This window comes from Chiroxiphia lanceolata, chromosome 1, assembly GCF_009829145.1.
Source record: "Chiroxiphia lanceolata isolate bChiLan1 chromosome 1, bChiLan1.pri, whole genome shotgun sequence".
NCBI classification, from domain to species: domain Eukaryota; kingdom Metazoa; phylum Chordata; class Aves; order Passeriformes; family Pipridae; genus Chiroxiphia; species Chiroxiphia lanceolata.
The window spans coordinates 151,258,991-151,280,127 of NC_045637.1; the positions used below are offsets into that span (position 1 = coordinate 151,258,991).

Here is a 21,137-nt window from a genome sequence, read left to right on the forward strand (position 1 = left end):
CAGAATCCAGGTTTGGGTCTTGATGGCTGTGGGTACCCCAGCCAGGATTTGAACTTATCCAGTGTTTTTATGAGGAAGAATGAGACCTCAATAATTGGCGACAGGCTGACAGGAGGAGGGAGGAGGCTTCATCTCCTCCACTTTTCAGTGCCAGCTCTCCAACTCACATCATCCCCACTTGCACATCAGCTTTTAATATTTAATTGCAGCTTTGCCAAGGGACTTTGCCTCCTGTCTTTCAAAGGAGGGGGAGAGGAAGGAGTCAGGAGCGTGGTGCTGGAGAGCCCCGAAGAGACTATCAAATGGCAGCTCTTGGGTGGAGGGAAGCGCTGTAGCATGTAAGTGATTTTACACAAAAACCCTCACAGATCATGGAAGATGGAATGAATTAATATCAGAAAAATCCTGTAAAGCCTTAGCAACTGGGGGATGCTGAGCTGGTTGTGGGAACTGTTCGGGGTGGGCTGAGGAGAGTATTTCCATCAAGTGCCTGTACTGTATTTAAGGAAAAGGGCAGATAGGGAGCATTTCCCTCCTAACAGGCTCGTTTTTGCCACGGAGTAAATCCCTCGAGGGCTCTTAACCTGCAATTGTTTAATGTTAGACACCACCGCAAAAATAGGAAACAATCCCCAAACTGTGGGAGGTGGGAGCCTGTGATCTAACAAGCCTGTCTCTTCTCTAACATCGTGGGAAATGACCTGGGAAATAAAGATAAATTAAAAAAAAAAAAAAAAAATTAAGAAAAGGAAGTTTTTAAAGCAACTAGTGAGAAATTTATCTCCCTCCCTCTAGACTTGCTTTCAGATGTCTTAAAGGCATGAGAAGGGAGGCAGAGATCCTCAAACTGCTAAATGACACCCCTGTCCCCCCCCAGAATCTGCCCCTCTTCAGTACATCTGGAAGTGGACACCCAAACACGGGTGGACAATGACTCTGGACACTGACTAATATTCAGGCCAGCGCCAGAGAAATCGCTGATGAAACATTTTACAGGCAACGTGGCTTTTCAAACAAATACTTTCAAAATGTAAATACAAGTATTTAATAATCCCGCAGTTCAAATGTCTGTGTCAGTAATTAAAAGGCAATTACAAAGAACTTGTAGGTCCCCAGAGCTCTGTCTAAATTCAGAAAATGAACCCCAGATGACCCAATGTACTTCCAAGTGTCAGATCAGTCACTGCAAATACAATGCCTGAGACTTCTGCTGCACATTTTTGAAGTCTAGAAAACAAGAACATTTTCGGCAGAAGAGGCCAAGGGGTGCTTAAATCTCCAGTAACTGCCTGAATCCAGAGCTGGTTCAGGTCTATGCAACATTGGAAATGTAAGAAAATTCTAGTTAATGATGAATATACAATAGAATAACTTTAAATTATTTAAATTATTTAAAGCACATCCTTTCCTTCTCACTCAGAGATGAACTTGGTGATCTAAGAAAAGGGGATAAGTGGTAGAACTGAGTGGATAAAAAACATTCCCTTCATTAGGAGGGATTTAATTTAACTTGTGTCTTCTTTAACCCCATTTTATTTTTTCAGAAGTGAATTTATGTGATGAGGTTTGCAGATGTATCAGTGAAGACAGCATTTGTTCCACAGCCTTTTACTGATGCACCAGTCCCCTGAGTGGAGATAGACACACTAATTGTTGGCTTCTTTCCCCTGAATCTTCACATCCAGCACCATGACCTTTGCTCTCTTGTTTTAATGCCAGCAGACAGAAAACATGGAAAAAGCTGAGAAGCTGAGGCCAGCTCAGTCCTTTCCTTCTCTGTGCTGTTCTCCAAGGAGCAATCCAGAGCTCAGAGCAGTTCTGCTGAGGAAAGCTGTGTCCGTCTCTGAATTGGTTGCCAGGTGGGTGGTTAATCTGTGGCTGCAGTTCAACTCAGACCTGAGGGGCTCCAGGGTGGACTCTCCCTCTCCCATCTCCATAACAAAAAAATGTCACTCAGATAAAGTCTTTCCCAAGTACAGCATCCCAAATTGTCAGGTCTCAAGGAAGAGGTGGGTATTTTCTGCCACAAGTGCTCTTAGCTGTTATATATTTCCAACGCGTTATTATGTCTTGGAAGACAAGTCCTGGTTTAAAAGCCAGACACACTCGACAAATATCACTAAATACAGTGACACAGAAGAATTTACCCTCAACCCCAATGACTGGAGCATTCCCAGGTGAACAATTTAAGCTTTTAATCTTGATAGTCTGTATGGTGCCACATGGGAAAGGAGCAAATACTGGAGAGATAAGCTGATGAGGAGGCAAGAGAGGTATGGGTATTGCATCCCCTCCTGGTTTCTCTCAACTGTCTCTAACCAAAATGCTCCAGGGAGAGTCACGTTTCAGTCCAGGCCCCTTAAGGGCTAATTTCTCTTCTGGTTACAACCCATGACTGAGATCAGACCACAAGACTGCCAAGCGTGAGACAAATAAGATTAGGAACAGAACCCAAAGGACATCTCCCTCAACACAAGAGCGACAGAGCAGCTGTCAAATCTGTCTCTTGAACTTCCCCATGGGGCAGTTTAGTTCTGAATATCCCAAACTTGGTTAGTTTTCAATGTAAATGGCCATCTATCTGACAGAGTCTTTGGAGAAAGCTGAGAGTGCACTCCCCTCAGCAAGGAAGGGAAGGAAGGTGGTTTCTTCTGCAAAGGTCTCACTCATCACCGGTGTTGTATCAGGTCAGGTACTGACTTGGTAAATCACTTTATATTAGGCTAAAGCTGAATAAACTGACCTTCTGGAAAGCCTGACTTCAGCTCCAAGCTATAGGTCAGCAAAGTGCAATAATACACCTCTTTCAGGCAACAGAACCCCCCAACGCATCCTCCAGCAGTGGAGAGATGGAGCACTCCAGGGACACGTCTGCATGGAGCCGGGGAGGAGAGGGCCCACATGGATCTAGCAGTACTGCACTGACCTAAAACCAGTCCTCTTTGGGGGGTTTCTCTCATCTCTCTCACTTTTCAAGATTTGTTTTGGAGTCTGTTGGTTTGGGGACTTCCAAAAGGTAGGGGGAAGGCAGAACAAGCCCGTCCACAATATGAAAAAATACATCCAGGCTAAAAAAGGGATTAAGGTCCCATCTCCTGTCTTCCCTGCAGGTACCAAAGGATCCTGGACTGTGACAGAAACATGACTAAGCAAGAACATCCCAAGGTGAGAGCCAAAGAGGGACAGGTTTTCCCAACGACAAAATGTTCCAGTTCTTGGCAATTAGAGACAAACCAAAACTTAACATTTTTTACAATATCCAGTGCTGTTCTGAGGACACCCCAGAACAGGTCAGATCCAATTGCCTTTTAATAGGTAAAGTTGGACTGGCATATATACCATGCTACAGGATGGGATGGAAAATTACTGTATAACATTCAGGTTGCTCTGGAGTGAGTACATTGTAGGGGTAGAGACCATCAGCAGCTGTAGGACCTGGCAGAGGATTTAGTACTGGTTAGAAAGTGAGGGAAGGATCCAGCCTGAGGTAAAGGTACACAAAGTCATTAAGGCACCCACTGGGCTGGCAGGGATGACACTGAGGCATCTCTGCCCTCCTGCACCACCAGCTGGAGGTTTTTTGAGGTTGCCCTGTGTGTTTCAAGTGACACCTACCAAAGAAAGTGGGTGATTGTGTCATTTTACCCCAGGGTGCAAAAATCACTTTCTTGGTGCTTTTGACTGTAATGAGACTTAGACATCAAGCCCACAGGTAGATTTTGCTCATAGCTACATTTAGATGTCTATTTCAGAATCTTACACAAAATTCCCCCCTAACTAGAAGCTGTTACTACTGTTCTCACATCATGGCAAAGGTGCACCTCCCATCTACCAGTGTCCCTTATGTCATATTTTGCTTGCAAACTCATTGGCATAAGGTGCAGTTTTCAGCTCAGTGTTTGCATGTTAAGTCCTGCTTTGTCATAAGGGGCCACTTACACCCTGGAATATAGATGATAAAATAACTCCCTGGAAGGCAGATATTCTGGACTTTATTCAACAGATCAGAAAAAGCTGAATTTCACTTCATTTAAAAAAAAAAAAAAAAAGCAGAATCTGAAATTTTTTATTTTCAGTCCAGAGTTTTAAGAAGAAACTTGAGGTTTCTTATGAAATTATATGGGGGTAGGGGGGAGGTTTCTGGCTGAAAACACAGTTTCACAGAGTAGGGGGGTGGAGATGGGAATGGAACAATGATCCAAGAGGGAAGACAACCACTCGTCATATTTTTTCTACTCTAAGGCTTCCTTGCATGACCATGAACAAATGAGGAGGATACTCTGGAGATAGGCAAGACAGAAACTTCTTCCACACTTCAAAAAAGGGCTAGAGTTTAGATTGTGTCCCTGACATTTACTCAGAGAACATAAACCAGAAAGTGATGGGATACTCTTTCATTTCAAAAAGTTAGGAGGTCAGTAGATGTGATGCTTGAAGTAGAAGAGTGGGAAATAAAAATTTCACATGATTTACTACTGAAGTGATATAAGAACCTATTTCAATGGCGTCTGGGGTTTGTTTGGGTTTTTTTTAGCTCATGGAGAGAAGATATCCGTCACAGGCCAATGTCCTTTCAATGGGGAAAACCTATGCCTTATCTCCAAGTCATCCCAGCAATATGTGCTCAAGCAAGTCCATGGAGGGTCTTCCCATCCCTAACATCAGTGGCCCAACAAGGAATCTCAAAGGACTCCTGACCAACTCAGACACTCCCAAAGTTACTCCAAGCTGTAAGAGGTTACATTGTGCTCCACTGAAGACACCATCTCCCAAAGGCCTTTTGAGGACGAGGGAGCCTGATGCCAGCACCATGACAACCATCCAGCCCCTGAGCGTGGAGACCAAACCCCACAAAGACCCATCCTTCCTTTCCTCTCTCCAGAGCATCCAGAGGAAGGCACAGTGGAGTCCTGCCACCATTAAATGGAAGGAGTCTTCTGCAAAGGTTAGTAGATGTTCTTCAAAAGCTCCTGAAAATATATTTCCTTTGGGTGTCATCATTATAAGTGGTTGGGTTTCATGGTGGTGCTTCATCATCCACTGATGTCAATCCCTAGGCTTGGGGAATAGGCTTCCCTGTGGAACTTTATGTCTAGTGCCATCCAGCTCTGGGTGATTTAATGGTCTCAGGGGCACAGGTCATACGTTCAACAAACTATTCCTTGGGACGATCCTCTTCCTGGAGGGAAGGAGTTCAAAGGAATGGGCAGCCTAGATTGGAGAGAGACCCACATCAAGGGAACATGAGAGATAATATCTACATAAAATTGATGTCATCTGGAATACTAATTATGGATGAGATCCTGTCTGAAATGGTCATGTTCATCCCACTGCTGTGTGATGCCACCCAGCCCAGTGATGGCTACTCCACATGAGAGACTGGTCCTTCACTGCAAATACAGCAAAGGGCATATCCAATCACTACTGGGTTTGAGACACTAAAATCTTTGTGGGAGCTGGTAAAGGAAGTGGGTGGATAATCCTGATTCTGAAAGGTGGCCTCAAAATCAAAGATGGGTAGAGAAAATACCAGTTAGCTCTGGAAATGGGGCGGGTGGGGAGCAAAAAGATGTGAAGCACAGTTTTGGAGAGAACAGAGCAAAGCCAAGACTGGGTCAGGTTTACAGGAAAAGAAGGCCACCTTTGCCTCTGGAAAGCCTCCTGTGCTGTCACCTTCCCCACACTGGGCCTTTGTGCAGTTCCTCTCCCCTATTTGTGGGGACTTACCTGTTTCCCTGCTGTTGTTCCCACGCAGGAAGGGAAGCTGTCCCATGAGAGGCCCACGATCATCTCCTCGGTGCCAGGTACAGCCGGTGACTCAGCCCTGGGCACAAGCTGTGAGTTGGATTTATTTTGGCTACAGGTCATCACTGCTACTCTACTGCCAGCTCTACACTTGCAACTGGGAAGGGTCTACTTGTTCCTTACATGTAGTTGTATTTCCCACATAACCCAGTAGCAGACACTGACTGGGTGATGCTGGCTGGGGATCATGTGGATCCTGCCAGGACTGACCATGCAGGAATATGGCCAAGGATAGGGAGCACAGAGAGCAGATGACCCTGTGACTGCAGCCTTCCAGCCCTGATCGGTCCCACTGCACAGAGCTGGCAAATCCCAGCACAGCTGGGATCTGGGCCAGTGATGAGTCCATAGAGCCACGCTGGCTCTCCCTGTGCTGTTATCCCAGCAGTTAAAAATAGCTGCTATTAAATACCAAGGCAGAAGTACGTCCATGTTTAGTTTGGGATGAGTAATATCTCCCTGCACCTCAGCCTTGAGGATAGGAAGAGGGAGAGGTTCCTTTGTACCTAACTAAGGAGCTTTGGCTGGGCTCCTCTTTGAATTTGGCAGTGGTGGTGTATCAGACACAGTCATCCTTGGCTTAAGATAGGACATGTAAGGGATCCCTAGTGCTATGATATCATCAGGACTAAAGCAGGTCAGGGATATTTCAGGGCAAGAGGCATCTGTGAAGAGTGACAGATCCAAGCTTTGTGTGAGAAAAGGTTGAATTTTGCCAAACTTTATTGTTTGATTTGGGGCAGAAAAGGCAGCTCTCCAAAAATCCCATAATGACTGGATTAGAGACCACTGGGCCATCCTGCCTTCTTCGGGCCTAGATCGGGAATCCAGGGACCCCTTATACTATCTATTTAGGATTTGTTCTCTTTCCTTCCTATTTCTTTCTTGTCTTTGGCACAAGAAGGGGATAAAAATCACACGCTGCCTGGATTTGAGACCCTGTATTTAATTACCCAAATACATGGGAAAAGAAGTCTCTTACACAAGCACACAAATGATGGAGCTGAGGTTTCCACAGCATTGCTGGGAATTTGTTTTAATGTCAAAGCACATGATGTCACCACTCTATCTAGCTAAACACTGTCACAGTGTTATCTGTAGTGTACAACGCGAGGAACGTCTTTTCCTCTGGCTGGCGAAGGATGAATCATGGTCTATCTTAGAGCTTTACACCACTCCCCAGCCCCTGACTCAAAGGCCTTGTAATAGCAGTGGCTTCATGTTGTTGTGCTTCATTGGGAGGGCTTTGTGTGAGGTCCTTCTTGGGAGGCAATTCCATCCATGGAGACAGGAATATGACAGCTACCGCTGATGTAGGTGCTGGATTTGCTCAAAGACAGGAGTTGTAATGCTTCCTAAAAAAGTCCAGGAACCCGCTGTCCCAAATCTCTTCTGGGACAAGGCACGTCCCAGGCTATACCTGTGCTGTGTTGCGTCATTCCCATGGAGCGAGAGAGATGTCAGTGCTCCATGAGCCTCAGCAGGGACCAGGACAGGTCTTCTATGGGAACTTCCTCACCATCCCACAGGGATTGCCCCACAGCCCTTCCCCAGGGCTGAGGAGGGAACACCCAGCCAATACAGTGACCTGGGATGGGGAAGGCAGCGTCGAGTGGTTTGAAGCCACACAATAATGTAAGTTAAAAGCAGGGCACAGTTCTCAGGCTCTGGAGGACAACAGCTTGGCAGTGTCCAAGACAGCTCTGCTGACTGGCATTGGGCTTATCAGCAAATGCATGTCCATGCCACAGTTCAGAGCTGAGTGATTACACACAAAGTCAAAGCAGCACCTCTTTCCAGACGTGGCACAGTCACCTCTGAGACACTGATGGAGACCTGAGCATTGCTCAAAAGGGGAGGCTGCTACACCCCTCAGAAAAGCCCATTCCTGGGCAGCTAAACCAGCTGGGCTGTATCCCTGGTCATCCTGATGGTATCAGATGATCCAGAGGAAGCTGCCACCAAAGACGTCATCAAGTCACTAATTAAAGAGGTACAAGTGGCTGTAGTCTGCAGTAATGAGATTAAACTGAGCACTGGAATACTTACACGATAGAACAAAATTCTTCCTAGGAACGAAGATGGCAAATCAAGGCACCGTTTTTCCCAAAGGGAAATGGTTGAGAGCTTGAGTCCTTTAATATTAAAAAGGAGAAAGCACCAGCTAATTTACTGCAGGTAGAGTCTGCTGAGTACTCTGGGTTTAAAAATTAACAACTTCTAGATGAATTTTGGCAGTCAGAGAGAGGAAATTGCGGTCAAGGAAGAGAGGAGAGGAACATGCATGCGGGCACACACGCATATGCTTGTGCATGTGTGTATTAACACAGCTCCATTATTCAGGGCTTTCAGCTGAAGGGCACACGGGGATGTTACCTCGGTGCAGAGCAAAGATGAAACAGGAGCCTGACGTGACTGCAAACCACAGAGCATCCAGGCAGCCTCCAAAACGCCTGTAACCCCCTCCTCCTCCTCCTCTCTCTTGTGTGTTCATTTCGACCTCTGCCCACGGGGAATTTTCAAAGCGAGGAGAGGAGGCGAAGGAGAGGGCAGAAAGCAGTGGGGTCCCCCATCCTGCATGCAGGGAGACTCAGGTTTGGTTCAAGGTTTGCTTGACAGGGGAGGCTCCTTCCCCTGCTCGCTGCAGCACCCACACTTTCTGCTGCGAGGGGGTGCGGTGCCATCTAGCGACAACGAAACCTCCTCCCTTCGATCCCAGAATTGGTCTCCGCAAGGATGCTCCGGACGCTGTGTCCCAGCCCCGGCGGTGGGGGGAGGCTGCCACCCTCCCTCTCTCCATGACCTGGGGCTTTCAGCCAGCATCCTCCTGTCTGCATCACGCTGTTCAGCAGACGGGCTGGGGAGAACATCACTAGTGAACTGGAAAGATCTGAAAGGCGGGGGGGAAATGCTGATTTAAGATAAAAGGCTGCGCTCATGCTACAGACGGCTCTGAGTTCAAGGTAGCTCTGGCACTTGCAATGATAGAGGCTCCTGCAGTTGAAATAATCCTTAAAAGTTCATTTCCCTTTCAGCAGTTGCTTTTCACGGGCATGACAGGCGGGAGTTCAATGTCCGGACTCCTGTAAGTGGTCAGTCTGTCCAGCTCCCAGTGCTTGGTGCCTCTGGGACTCAGACAGGAGGGAAACCCTGACTAGAGCACCCCACATCACAGAAAGAAGGGGCAGAAGCAGGTGCCATCCATTCTCTATCACCTCTCCCAGCCTCTGACAGCTGGTTGGGGATGCTGGGATCACAGGCATCTTCTGGGGGGCTGCCATGGGAGTGTGCAGTGGTTCTCAGGCAGCCATGGAGGGTGGGGGGGATCAGACTCTGCTGATCAGCCTGGCCAGCTCTGCCAGCAATCAAAGCAGACAGACTAGTCTCTCCTATTTGGCTTTTTCTGCAAGCCCTACCCTCGGCTCTCACTCAATCTAACCTAAAGAGCCTTTCCCCTGCTAAGACCCTCCTGTCCTCTTCATCAGGCTTCCAGCAAGAGCTATCCCATCTCAGCCAAGGGCTCAAGGTTGACCTCTGCTCCCCACCCCCGGGCTGCTGATCTCCTCCATCACATTCTCAGCACCTCTCAGAAAATCCCAGTGCCTCATTGATTTTTGTTTTCTCATTTCCTGCTTTGTAATTAGTTGCTGTCTCCCAGACAGGGGGAGGAAACCCTTTCCCCAGGAGCTGTGCAGATCTGTCAGGTAGCTCAGATCTCTCTGGGTCACAGGAGCAGTTTGCAGGGACACTGATGGGGACACACCTGGAAGTCACAACCCACAGCAGACCAGGTCCTTCACCTAGAGATGGAGAGACACAGCAGCAGTGTGAACAACCAGCCATGTGTGCAGACAGACCATACACATGTTGCAGATGAAGACAGAGCTCCACATAAATATATGCATGCACCTCTTGTGTTCCTGCTGGGCATATGCACAGCACAACACACACATACCCACTGAGAGCTGCTGACTGAGCTGATATGCTCTGCCCTTCACCTCCTGCCTTTATGTTGCTCCATCCATATGGAATAAATAAGACAGTCAGGCCCCAGCCTGTCACTGTTTGCTGACACCCCTGGCACCCACTTCATGCTACCTGAGCAGGTGTGTGTTTGCTGACAGCCTGTGCCATCCCCAGCCCTTTGCCTCACCACTTGGCTGGCAACCAAGGACCCGTCTATCACCCTCCTAACAGCTCTTCCCTCTGACCCTCATTTATTGAAGGAAGCAACAAAGAGCACAGAGATCACTTCAGAAGGAGGGGTGATGATCTTCCGAGGCACCAGGCTTAGCACAGACAGCAGAGGAATAGTAATTCCTAGCCTTGCAGAATGTTTAAAGAAGCTGGGCTATGGTAGGGAGGAGCAGAGCCCTTCCAGGAGACTCAGTGAAAGCAAATGGTCATCTGGAGCTGGATGTCTTGTGAAGTGATTGATGTGATATGATGTGATGTGATATGTCACATGGTGTTGGCAAGGAAACCACGTCATGTGCTGAACTGCAGCCTGGTTGATGTGTCGCATCCTCTCCAGGGACTGACACCTGCAGACCCACAAGGAGAAGAGAGGAGTCCCTCCAGAAAGCCCTGTAGAGCTCCAGCAGAGGTATTCAGGAAGAGGGCACCAAAAAAGCTAAAGCATCTCAGTAATTAAAGAGGGTTTTGAAAAAGAGGGAGTGACTTTTCACATGGGTAGATAGTGATAGGGAAAAGGGGAATGACTTTAAACTAAAAGAGGAGAGATTTAAATTAGATGTTAGGAAGAAATTCTTTACTCAGAGGGTAGTGAGGCAATGGAATAGGTTGCCCAGAGAAGTTGTGGATGTACCATCCCTGGAATTCAAGACCAGGTTGGATAGGTCCCTGAGAAAACTGGTCTAGTGGAAGGTGTCCCTGCCCATGGAAGGAGGTTGGAACGAGATGATCTTTAAGGTGCCTTCCAACCCAAACCATTCTTTGATTCTACAAATCTGGAAAATCAGCAGCAGTTGCTTTGGAGCAGAGCAAAGAACCCTTTGGGGACCAGAGTTGTGCTTCATCTACTCATCACAACTCTGCTGAGATCTCTATGTGACCAGTACGCTGAGCTGAGATCGAGATATCCCTGTGCAAAAACTGTGTAAACACATTGCAGGAAGGGTGACAGACCTTGGAACAAGCACCCTTACCCTGTGTTTCTGATGGTGCACTGGGGCACAGGAAGGCTAAAACAGCTTCTGCACCGGCAGATAAAAGATAAGATTTTTGCCCCAAGATCACCTGGTCTAGCACAGCTCCCACCTGTGCATCTCTGTCCCCCACTGCTGCTGCCCCAAGCTGTCTGGCACCAGGAGCTGTGGGCCATGGGCATGGTCTGGGAGGGTATGAGCAGAGTGGGACCCAGCGTGGGTCTCTTTCCGCCCTCACCCTGTGTTTTGTGATTCTAAGAACTTCTGAGTGAGTGTTTTATCTCAGGTGATGGGAACTTCTGGTACTGGCACAGCCAACCCGCATCTTTCATCACCACAGGGTGATGTACTCCAGCATACACTGTCTAAAGGGGTCAGAAAAGTAAACCAAAGAGACAACAGCTGGGCCTGATTCAGTATTACTGGGTGCATCAGCCATATCCTTATCCCAGCCTGCTAAAGGTGGACTACTAAAAGAAGCCCCAGAGCTCTTGATTGTGTTTGTATTTATTATTCAGCACAGCCAGGCAGGCTATCCAGCTCTGACACACAGTTGTACCCACCATTAACACACTAAAAATCGTACCCATTGCCAAGCTGAGCTTTGAGGGCATCAACAGCCCTCTGGGGCTGAGTGCTTTATTATTATCCCTCTCCAAATACTTCCCAGAGCAGCTGCCTGCGACACCACATGGCTACAGAGGGGCTGCAAGGATGGGGACAATTCCCAGCTTACCATAAAGCAAGTAACATGGTTGTCCTTCTTTCAGTCACTTTCCTTTTTTTTCCTTCTTAGTTCTAAAATATCACAGCTGATGAGGAAATGGGGAACCAGAAAATGTAGTTAATACCTGTCACCTGCCCAGCTTTTCTCTTAAAAGTCTGACTGTGGCCAGAGGTGACAGGGGCCTGGCTGTGTGGATCAAAGCCTGAGGACATGACAGTGAGTCAGGGAAATGCCTCTTCCCCATTGCACCACGGCCTGGAAGCATCCCCCTTCCTGTACTGGGTTACACCGGGGGTATTTTGAATGAATAAATTCTGAAAATAAGCCAGGGCCCCAGCCTTTCCCAGCCTCTGTGCAGGATTGCTAGGACTCATGATTGACTCAGCCTGGTGGAGGAGCAATTTCACTCTTCCCTAAAAATAGACCAAGTGGTTCATCCTCTCAACATAGCCCAGCACTCAGCGATAAAACCAGCTGCCAGGGACCACTGGGAGGCAGTGAACAGGATCGAGGGTGTGGGGAGTGGAGTGGGACTCCTTGTAGGATACACTGAAGGCTGCCTGGCCGTGAGTTTCTTGTAGATTTTGGGGCTGTGTGCGCCGTGACACACCTGTCGGGACTACAGAGACCTTCGTGTAAGTAATACTGGGGTAGATTAGAGTGGGGTGAGGTGATGCATGAAAATGAACCTCAGGCTGATCCTGAAATGCAGGGCAAATGAGGGTGCTTAGCATCTTGTGCTATGAAAGAGAAGCTGCAGCTTCTGGAAAGCCATGGATTTTATTCTGTTGGCCCAGAGCTTGGTAAATCCAACTCTCTGCTGCAGAAGTTGTGTTCCACAGGCGGTGGCTTTGGTCTGGTTCAACGCCATCATCTGGGGCACTTGGGCACATCCTAGGCAGAAACAGAGCATTGTGCTTGTGTGCTTTTCCTCTTGTCTTGAAATACTACTGAAGTTCTCAGCTTTGAGGCTTAAATTCATGGGGACAGATCTCAGTGTCTATTCTCTCCCCCAAAAAATACTATTATTTACCATACCTCTGGTCACTGTGACCCCAAATGGGGTAAGAATCTGTATGGGACTGGGTTGAGCCAGATGGGCACTGGGGGTGGAGGAGACCTTTTCTAGACCCAAACCGTGTTCAGGTAGTGGGTAGGCAGCCAAGTGTGGACTGTTTAGAAGCAAATGAGCTTTGCTTCATCTTACATCCCTAAGGAACAGGAGGCAGGGAAGGTTTAGTCAAGGAGGGAATTTCTTTCCTTCCCTCTTCAATTTCCATCTCCAGAGGGGGTTGAGAAATATGTTTGTGACCCTGAGACAAACAAAGGCTTCAGGAGCCTGTTGGGTCAGTAGGATTAATACAGCCATACCACTCCCTGCTTGTGCTCACGTGTGTGGAAGGTAACTCTAAAAACCTGTGCCACTCTGTAAGACAGAGCAGAAGTCTACCCCAGTGTGCAAATGTGTGTCTTATACCTTACTATCCATTTGCCAAATCCTTTTGGCTCTGAGGTCTGTGTTGTGGTCAGCAGGAGAGCCAGGACTGCAGGTCCAGCCCCTCAGTCACTGTGGGAAGGGCCTGACCTGAGCTGGAATTTTTTCTCTGCTCTTTTTTTTTTTTTTTGGCTCATGTATTGGGCAATATTTGAAATTTCCTTCTGAGATTCCCATCCTTCTGATTGCTGCGAGAACAACAAAAATTCTGTAACTTTCCCCAGTTCCCTCCATGTCTCCAGTTTTCACCTCAATCTTTGCCAAAAAATATGTGAAGTAGCTTCAGATTTTCATCAAAAACAGAGATTTAGGGAAAGAGTTGTGGAGTTGCCTTTCTTTTCCTGTGCTTCTGGTAGAGATACCACTTTGCAAGAAGAGAGAAAATCTGAAAACTCATATTCTTGCCCAGGCAAAGTGGTGGATAGTTCATTAGTGGCAGTTAAGGGATCCAGCCTGGGTGGAATTTGTTTTCAGCCCTTGTATAGTTGCAATGTTTTGTAAGACACAAAACCTTCCTTTAGGGGGGAAACCAAGCAAGGATTCCTGAACTTTGTTACTAGAAGGGTGAAGATCCTTCTTTCAGCACCAGCAAAAGTCCCCAGCCTGGGTTTGAACACAGTAGCAGGAATCTCTGCATTAAGTACTGTATCTTACTGGTATCTTACCCCTTTAAGCCAAACATTTCTCTCCTCTCCCATATTCTTGCTGGCAATTTGCCTTATTCAGAAACAAACGGAAATTCCTGAGAATCTCAATAGCAACAAGTGAGTTGGGATTTTCTCTTTAGAGGATACTGCTAAATTAGTTTGGGGCATGGCTGTTTCTTCCAAAACAGCATTGAGTTTTCTTGGCTGCCAGCAGTGAAGGGCTGACAGGGGCATGGAAACACCGGGATAAGAATAGAAAGCCAAGGCAGGGTCTCGCAGCTCCTCGGAGCGTGTGGCATCCCTGCAATGCCCCCGCGTAAACACCATGGCATGGCAAAGAAATCCTTAAAGATGCATGCCACGGCCCTGATCCCTGCTGGGCCCTGCATCCCAGGCAGGATGTGAGGCCGGTGATGCTCACAGGGCTCGTGCCTGCTCAGACATTCCCAAGGTATCTCTTCGGAGCGGTTAGAGAGGGCTTCCCTTAAAAGGTCTGGTATTTGCGGCATGCCAAGAAGCCCTCTCCCCAGGCAGAGATTATTCCAGTGGGCAGCTTGGTGTTGCTTTCCCCGGGGGATGGGGGTTTTAGAGGGAGGGAAGCTGCTGTCGTGAATGGCCATCCTGAATTGCAGCCTGCAAGGGCTGAGATGCTGCACTGCGGGAGGAGGGAGAGCAGAGAGAAGATACCGGCAGAGGGGTAAAAGTAGTCCTGATGGTGGGATAGGTGAACTAGGGAAACGGGGGAATTATAACAGTGCTTGCTGGATGTCAAGTGGGGGTGTTTATCACCATTTCAGTGGAAAACCACTCTGTAAATAACAGATGAAGAGTCACTGGAGGGTACGAGAATGGTGCTGGCGTGAGCGGGCGTGACACGATCCCAGCGTGTCAGAGGGCAGGGCTGGGTGCTGAGAGCCCAGCGACACACAGCCCGGGGAGAGAGCAATTAAACATCCACTCTGCCTTTATTAACCCTTTATTAGCTTAGCAGAGGAACACCGAGAATGAGGTAATGCCGAGTAGACAGTCAGGTCTCCACTCACCTTCTCTAGACAGTTGGTACCCAAAAAGTGAGGTGATGGGGTGATGCTGGAGCCCTCTCTAAGGAAAGACATCCCACAGCAGTTGGCCCACTCGGGAAGGCCACGTCCCCAACCAGCAATGCCACTCGCAGCTGTCCCTCAGCAGAGCTTCTTGGCATTTTTTTGGTGCCAGGAATAGAGTCCTCCACATTCCTGGATTTTTGCAAAGCCCAGAAATAGCCCTGAGCTGCCTTGGGGCAGATACTCAGGTCCGCCTGAGGCTAAATTTTCCCAGCTCTTCTCAGAAGCTCTTTAAATTACCTGAGGGTCGTGATGCTGCTCCTGCAAATTCCAGCTGACGCTGAGGAGCCAAAAACATTTGCAGAAGTGATGGAAGATCATGAACCTTCAGTTTGGAGGTGCTGGAAGCTGCGAAGAGATCTGATTTTGAAACTCAAGGGCAGGAAACAAGATATTCCTCAGCAGCTTTTTCCTTCACCCCCCTCCACCCCCTCAGATTTGCAAATGTAACTTTATACACGTGCAAAATGTTAATTATTAGACTATAATTTAGTAGGCAATTCCTAAAGCTTGAAATGATAATTTAAATCTTATTTCCTCTTCAACACAGCTGGTCTTTAGCTACATTATTTTATTTTACTTCTTTGTTTAGCACCTTCCTCTGGTTCTGGTGCTTTTCAGACCATTTCCCACCCCAGAAATTCATCTATTAACTCTGTGCACCAGAGTTCCTCAAGTGATTGCAACATATGGCTTGCAGACAGCACAAAATCTTTCTTAAAACCTTTCAAAAGAGAATTATTTATATATGTTGCCGTGTGTTAGTCATTATATTTATTTTCTATACCACAGATCCCCCCATCTCCAAATCAGGGATCTGTTGTACATGATGCTGCACAAACTTATTTGAAAGGACAAGGTGTACTCATGAAAGTTTGGAATAGGGAAAAAAAAGGTGTTTTTAAGTTCAATGATTTTTTTTAATCATCTAACCATAATCAGTGCTGTTCTCTACATCTGAGTTGGTAGGTGAGCCTGTGAAAATCTTAGTTCTCACTTTTAAAGGTTGATTCCTAGCCCATATAGTTATAACAAACAGGCAACTTGGACCAAAACAGTAAAACAACACATGATTTCTATGTAAAAAGAACATGTTTACGATTGCCACTCTGTCACATAATGAGACGACCCATGGCAAAAAGAAAAAAGCTTGAATTTCAAATCCTCACGGTCCTTTGTAGGACTGAAAATGAGAGAAAGTACTGCAGTTTTCAAACAGAACAAAGTGTGATCCTGGCGTCAGGAGAGAGTACCCGTGAGGGTAAGCAGATGTTTTAGAGCATGACTCGTCCTCAGTCTTTACCAGGATCTGGCTAAAATCCCATTGATGCTCCCTGTTGCATCTTTGTCCCACCTTTTCTACCCCTTCCTTTGGAGAAAAACACATGACATTTTAAAATTCTCTAAAGCCTCACAAGTGGGTCATGAGGGCATTGAGAAATAGCAAGAGATGCTCTCCCATCCCCAAATCCTCACACCCCCCTCAGGACTACACCTCCCAGCTCACCTTCTTGGCAGCCTCCAGACTAGGGCAGCAGGGAGCCTGCCCCACTTCCCACTCCTTCAGCATGTTTCTCCTCTGGAATAGCTTCCCTATGGACCAGGACCAGTGGTTCAGGGGTTGGGGCAGAGGTTTAAACCTTTCCCCGCTGACTGAGCACCCCCAGTGGGCTGCCTGGCTCTTGGATTAAGCTGTAGCACTGGTTTCCCAGCCACCTTTTATGGGTGCTTACCCATCCGTGTAAATTCCCCCAGTCCAGCCCTGGAGCAGTGCCGGTATTTGGGAGTCACTTTTGTCAGGGAACCGATTCTCCGAGAAGAAAAGCTGGTAGGAGGATGGGACAGATGTGATTCTGTACATGCAGCTGCCACATCCAAGGGCAGAGGCACTTCAAAATGGGGTCCCCATCTGCAGGGATGTGCTTCCAGCTTCAGGAGGGGTCAGTGAGCTGCTGAAGTTTCACTGACATGCAAGCCAGGGACAAGCAGTTGGTAATGGGGACACACGTCCAGCCACACAGCCTGGATCAGGGGGCTGAGCTGGTCATGACCATCCAGTTGGGGGTAGCCTATGGTTAATCCCAGACAGGGGTGAATAGCAGCCCCAGATTCCCAGGAAACAGCCAGCCCAGAGCACCACAAACCCAGTAGTATTTCCAGGTCAGTTCACCTCCATTCCCTCGGAAAAGAAAGTTGCTTTCACAATGGGAAGAAATCTCTATTTTGTCTCTGATTCCCCTGGTGCTAAGGAGTTCCAGGACACAGGTCCCTTTGCTCAAACTGGCCTTTGAGTACTGGGTTTTGGGTCCTGCACCATGGGATGCACCAAATGCCTCGTGGCACCTGAGCTGTGGCACAGCCAAGGGGTGAGACCGTAACACATCTGTGCTTTGGGCACAGGACATGCCAGGTACAGCAGCCAACACAGCACACCCAAAATTGACCTGCAGAGGAGCAATGCTGGGCAGCCACAGAGCAGGTGACGGAGGATGCCAGATTTGGGGTGAGATGGTCTCATAGCACTGCTCCCTTCAGCGAGTGATGGAGCGGGACGGGACCCTGGCAGAACTTACCCCACTGGACTACCCCTCTCCCCCCGACTCATGCAAGCCCCGTGCGAGCCCCCACCTGATCTCGGCCCCCGTTACACAACCCCCAGCTCAGGCACTGCCCGTGGGGCTCACAGGGCCACACAAAGAGCTTTGCTTAGCAGCTGTGTTTGCTCAGGGCGGCTGATTTTGGGAGCAAAGCCGATGACATGTGGTTGGCCAGGCGACCCGGGAGACTGGTGCTGAGCTTGCAGCTTCCTTTTTTAATAGGTGACTCAGGCGCTCGGTAGCTCACTGGGGTTGGTGGTGGGAGCTGTGAGGGAGTGCCAGCGGCAGAGGTGGTGGACACCAACAGGTGGGTAGCGTTGTTTCTTTATAGGCTAAATAGGTTTAAATAGGAAGCAGAGTGACACAGAGCTGCTGTGTTACTGGTGAGATGGGGTTTTCTCAGGGGAGGGCAGAGGGGGGAGAGGTTTTGTTAGTGATTTGTTTTTCACTTGTTGGGAGCTGACTGTCAGATGTAACATGATTATGGTTCAAGAGACCTGTAATATTATCTTCAGTAGGAGACAGAGCAGTTGAGTGATATAAGGGCAATAACTGAAGAGGAAGTGAGTGAACTTTTAAATGAATATATAAGAGTCTTTTTCCCCCATTGCCTTGCCTTTTCCCCCTGTGTCTAGAAGATCAGTCAGTACAAATGAATACAAAGAATTATTTTTCCCCGTTGCAAGTTTCCAGTTCCCACAGCCCTCCCTGCCTTCCTGGGGTGCGACTTATGGGGCATAGAGGCTGTAAACTGAGCCCGAGCTGCACATGGGTCGGGCATGGGAAGAGCTCAAGAAACCCGACAGCTGCTCCCCATGGACAGTCCTAACATTGCAGCCCCTCATACGAAATGTGCAGATTCATCCGGCGCCAGGCACTGGCACCAAGGACATTTTGCCGACAAACGCCAGCGGGGAGGAGCATTCCCCGTATCCTTCACTTAGGCAGCAGAGCCGTCGGCCGCAGTGCCAGCCGCTGGGCGGGACGGGAGGAGGGGGTTTTCAGGAGCTCTTTCCTTCTATTTTAGCTCACAGGGGATGCTTTAATGCTGGAGGTATCTGGTTTAAAGTCCCTGGGGCTGCAGTCAGTGCTGGTCAATCAGCGCCGCGCGGGATGCATCACTCAGCGCTGGGTCGGATGCCGAATGTGCCAGCGGAGCTCTTTTGCTCAGCGAGGCAGAAATGTGGAGCCCAGCACAGGGTTCAAACTGGGCTTCCATCTCATGCACAACAAATAACACCCTAAGCCTGGCCTGCATAACAACCTTTGGCTTTGCTTTAGCATCCCCAGCTGAGAAGCTCCCCGATCCCTCCCAGGGGATGCACCTTGCTCACAACTCTGGATGCGTTCTCGGTGCCGCTTGGATGCCGTTATCCACACACACGTGACAGCTCGGCTTTCTCGTTAGCGGAATGAACTGTTATTCTTTGGCTCTTATCTATAATTAGCAATTTGAAGGGTGGCAGCAGCCTGTTTCGTCAGGCAGAGACGTGTGGAGAGACCAGACTTTGTGGAAGCGCGGAGCCAGCCGCCCGCCCGGCGGGTTGGAGCGGCCCCTATCTAAGGCAGGCGGGGTTTGTGAGAAGTGATAAGCAAACAGAGGGCTGTGCACAGCCTGTGTATTGCAGAGGGGAAAAAAAAAAAAAAAAAAAAAAAGGGAGAAGAGAAGGGGGAAAAAAAGAAAACAAAGGCAGTGATAAGGGAATGGCTTCAACGAAAGCCTTGTATCTAATTATATCTGTCATTAAAACAAGCCCTGTGGCCTTTCATCCACCCAAGCTAACGGATGAAGGACTCAGCAGCACTGACACTGTGCTATTTTCCACTACAGGGACTGGAAATATTCCTTCAGCTGCACTATTCATTCCTGGCTGGAGGGGTACATTGCTTTTCTTTGTACAGTGTCTCTACCTACAGGCCTAGAGGTCAATACAAATTATATCATCTCAGTGGTAATACCCATAGACTGAGGTGGGAGGAGACCAATAAATATCACCAGCCCAGCTCTAGGACGTGGGGATGCTTTTGCTAAGCACTTTGCACCGAAGTGGTTACGCACAGTAACACTTGAGTCAACCTAGGCTGTCAAGGATCCCTGCCTTGCCATGACCCATCTCCTAGAGATAGTTTTCAAGAGAGCCAAGGATTTGTGTTCATTTTCCCAGCCAGAAAGGCTGCAAATCTGTGCTTGGTTGCCTTTCTGCTTTGAAGCTAACAAGGCTCACTGTCTCCCCACTGCTCTTACTGGGAGGCTTAGCCAAACCTCATTACCGTACAAGGGAGAAAGCTTCTTCTTGCCAGGCTGATTGAGCCCCTTTTTGCCTTTCCACTAGGTAACTGAGCAATGGAGGAGAAAAGAAAGAGATTCCCAGACAAGATTTTCCAAAGCCCTCCTCAAAGCCTTCTGCAGCCAATTCAGCAAATGCTGCAAGGACCCTCCTGATGTCCATAGGACAAGGGGGAACAGTTTTAAACTAAAAGAGGAGATATTTAGATTAGATATTAGGAAGAAATTCTTTACTGTGAGGATAGCAAGACACTGGCACAGGATTCCCAGAGAAGTTGTGAATGCCCCATCCCTGGACATGTTCAAGGCCAAGTTGAACAGGGCTCAGAGCAACCTGATCTAGTGGGTGGCATCCCTGCCCCTGGCAGTGGGATTAGAACCAGATGACCTTTAAGGTCCCTTCCAACCCAAATAATTCTAGGATTCTATGATTTCCAGGATGCTGTTCATCTCAAAAATCCAAGATCTGGTCAAAATTTGGGGTGTCTTGAGTAAAGTGGGGAAAAGTGATGAAACCAGAGGGTAGTTGCAACCTCTCAGCCTATCTCAAGATGCACCAGGTCTGCACCAGCGTTGCCACTGTCTCCCCTGGCTGTAGACAGGTAGTTCCTTTTGACTTGGTGTTTAAGCTGTGGACAGTGGAAATCAGGGAAAAAGTTGCCATATTTACATGGTGACTTAGCAAAAAAAAAAAAAAAAAGGCATTAAGGAAATACCTTCTTCTGTTTCTGCTGACCTTCAGCAGAACTGGGCAGCTAAATGTGTATTGCATCCCACTGCTTCCTCATGTATCCAGCCTTGGTTCATCATCCAAATGCCTGCACATATGCAGGAGCAGCTGGAACAAAGGACAACAGAAATCTAGGGGTTTGGCAACTTCCAGCAGCACACTGGTCAGGGTCTGACAAGTCACTGAGGTCCCTCTGCTCTTGTTTTCATGGCTTTTTGGTGCATGTATGTGCCCACAGGAACTGGCATTTCATTTGAAGCACCAGCTCCTGGAATCCTGTTAGTGTATAACATTAGCTGTTGTCAATTCAAAATAAAACCAGAGCAAATTTCCTTCAGCCTTTTCTAGACAAACTTGAAAATCTGAACTTAAAATGCAGAAAAAAGAGTCATTGGGTTTGTTATTTATTGATTTTCATGATTTGAGGACTGAGATTTGAGGGCAAAGAATGCTGGAATGGCTACAGTGCTTCTAATGCGCACATATTAAAAAGTACATCAGCCCTTTCCTGGCTGTGCAATAGCTGGATTTGTGGAGAGAGAGCCCATTGTTCAAACAGAAAGCATTGCAAATACCAC

The 21,137-nt window shown here is 48.0% G+C and overlaps 1 protein-coding gene across 5 annotated transcripts in view; it reads left to right on the top strand.

Moving 5' to 3' along the window:
* Positions 1 to 217: 217 nt before the first annotated feature.
* Positions 218 to 21,137, top strand: part of XIRP1 (xin actin binding repeat containing 1) — a 33,994-nt gene continuing 13,074 nt past the window's right edge. The window contains exons 1-5 of one of the 5 annotated variants that reach the window (XM_032686614.1): positions 218 to 338; positions 1,714 to 1,859; positions 3,111 to 3,165; positions 4,535 to 4,945; positions 5,756 to 5,837. In XM_032686614.1, coding sequence (XP_032542505.1) covers positions 1,732 to 1,859; positions 3,111 to 3,165; positions 4,535 to 4,945; positions 5,756 to 5,837 — 676 coding nt within the window. In that variant the 5' untranslated portion in view covers positions 218 to 338; positions 1,714 to 1,731. Of the gene's footprint in view, positions 339 to 1,713; positions 1,860 to 3,110; positions 3,166 to 4,534; positions 4,946 to 5,755; positions 5,838 to 12,201; positions 12,336 to 21,137 lie in introns of those variants that run through there. The other 4 variants (XM_032689032.1, XM_032687389.1, XM_032688234.1 and 1 more) reach the window with 4 other exon arrangements.